We start from the raw sequence: 2,077 nt of genomic DNA, 5'->3' as shown, positions 1-2,077 counted from the left end.
GGCGGATGATAGCCACGAGACAAGGTGGCGCACAAATTTGTCCGTGCGGTCGATGGCTGGCTAGCTAGGTACTAGGACGATGTGGATGCGGCGAAGATGAAGCGACCCATCGTTGGCTAGCCGGATCGGTAGATGCGGATCCAATCTGGCGACCGACTAATAAGTAGCCATGTATTCTGATCATGGTGAGCTTACGGATTAATTCACGTATACGTTACCCTAAAAAAAACATTCACGTATACGAGGCAACTCCCAGGAAGACGACCGTGTACTCTTCTTCCCCGCACAGCGCATGCATGCATCCATCCCTGTCTCCGACCCGGCCTTCCCATCAACGATCGTCAATGTACGCACGCTTGGTCGTTCGATCGGTGGGAGTAATTGTGCTGTGGCCATCACCCGTCGGGAGTTGAGATAGACCAGCCACGTCAGCACCACGAGCCAAGCACTGCTCACGGATCAACGCGACGGGCGCGTGGCATCTCCATTGCGAGGCGCTTAGCCCGGGCGCCAGGATCCTAATCCTGGTTGATTAACGCTTGCCGTGCTAAATCTTGACGTCACCCCAGGCATCGGCGCAAACCCATGCACCAAGCGCCAAGCGCTTGTGCTGTTTAATCGATTAGCGTCTTGCGTTGAAAGCTTAAGCGCTTACGTGCTTTTAATTTTTTTATTATATATTTTTTCGTTCGGAAGCGTCTATCGAAGGGGCTAGCATTGTCCGTTTTTTATCCGTTTGGGTTGGCCGCCCGCCCGCCGTCCGCCCCTTTTTAGTTTTGGGTCGGCAGTGCGCCCAACGGGCCGACCCATTTCATGACCGCACGCGTTTTAGATCATGTCGTCGCCCTGGTTTTGGCGCACCAGCGCGCGGGGGAAAACGGCCTAGCGCACGTTGGTTTTGGCGCTCCAGCGCGCGGGAAAGGTTCGCGTGCGTGCCGCGGCCGGCGCTCGTTATAAAGAAGACGCTCCCTCCACACTCTGTCCGCCGTCTACTCTCGCCGCCTCTGCTCGCCGCCCACTCTCGCCGCCTCTGCGCCATCATGTCGATCCGCCGCCTGGGCGCTTCGGATTTTTGCGGAGTCCGCGAGCGCCGCTCCGGCGCCTTCTCCTCCGAGATCTGGTTTCGCGAGAAACGTCTCATCCTCGGCACCTTCGACACCGCAAAGGAGGCGGCCCGCGCGCACGACGCGGCGGCGTGGCGCCTCCTGAGGCCTCGTCGGGATATGAAATTTTCCAGTGTGTCGAGCCAGCGGGCGCAGGATCTAGCGCCTCTCCCGTGGCTTTTCACCGACGAGGATCGTCGTGTCCACCGGAGGCGGCAGCGTCGCCTCACCATCGCGGAGAAGGACGTGCAAGCCTTGGTGGTGTGGCACGGAGGCTTCCCGCAGGACATCGTCAACGAGCGCCAGTTCTACAAGCAATGGAGGTTGGAGAGGGACGCGAGGAGGAGGGAGCGAGCCGCCTATCGGAAGAACAAGCGTTCGCGGTAGCAGGCAGCTCAATTGAAACTGAAGCTATGAGAAACGTCGGGTTGGGACTTTGAAGACGAGGCGTATGCTGACGCCTACATTCAGACGTCGGAGGAGGACATTACCGAGTCGGAGTCAGAAATCGACGAGTAGTGGTCTTTTCTTTTATCTGTGTACGGTAGTGTTGGGGAACGTAGTAATTTTAAAAAAATTCTACGCACACGCAAGATCATGGTGATGCATAGCGACGAGAGGTGAGAGTGTTGTCCACGTACCCTCGTAGACCGAAAGCGGAAGCGTTAGCACAACACGGTTGATGTAGTCACACGTCTTCATGATCCGACCGATCCAAGTATCGAACGCACGACACCTCCGAGTTCAGCACACGTTCAGCTCGATGACGTCCCGCGAACTCCGATCCAGCAGAGCTTCACAGGAGAGTTCCTTCAGCACAACGGCGCGGTGACAGTGATGATGTTGCTACCGACGCATGGCTTCACCTAAGCACCGCTACGATATAACCGAGGTGGAATATGGTGGAGGGGGGCACCGCACACGACTGGGAGAGATCAACTGATCAACTTGTGTGTCTAGAGATGCCCCCCTGC

The 2,077-nt window shown here is 57.1% G+C and overlaps 1 protein-coding gene across 1 annotated transcript; it reads left to right on the top strand.

Annotated features, from left to right (window-relative positions):
- The first annotated feature begins 1,040 nt into the window (after positions 1 to 1,040).
- On the top strand, positions 1,041 to 1,490 carry LOC147981076 (uncharacterized). Its single transcript, XM_087515856.1, has one exon. It carries the CDS (start codon positions 1,041 to 1,043, stop codon positions 1,488 to 1,490), a length of 450 nt encoding a protein of 149 aa, XP_087371982.1.
- Positions 1,491 to 2,077: the final 587 nt, after the last annotated feature.

Source organism: Triticum urartu, chromosome 3A, assembly GCF_056163025.1.
Source record: "Triticum urartu cultivar PI428250 chromosome 3A, HENAU_Tu73, whole genome shotgun sequence".
Lineage (NCBI taxonomy): Eukaryota > Viridiplantae > Streptophyta > Magnoliopsida > Poales > Poaceae > Triticum > Triticum urartu.
Note: the sequence above shows the minus strand (reverse complement) of the source record. Positions and strands in the feature narration are given on the sequence as shown.

Coding starts and splice junctions, on each gene's coding strand:
- LOC147981076 (XM_087515856.1), top strand. CDS start 1,041: ATGTCGATCCGCCGCCTGGGCGCTTCGGATTTTTGCGGAGTCCGCGAG.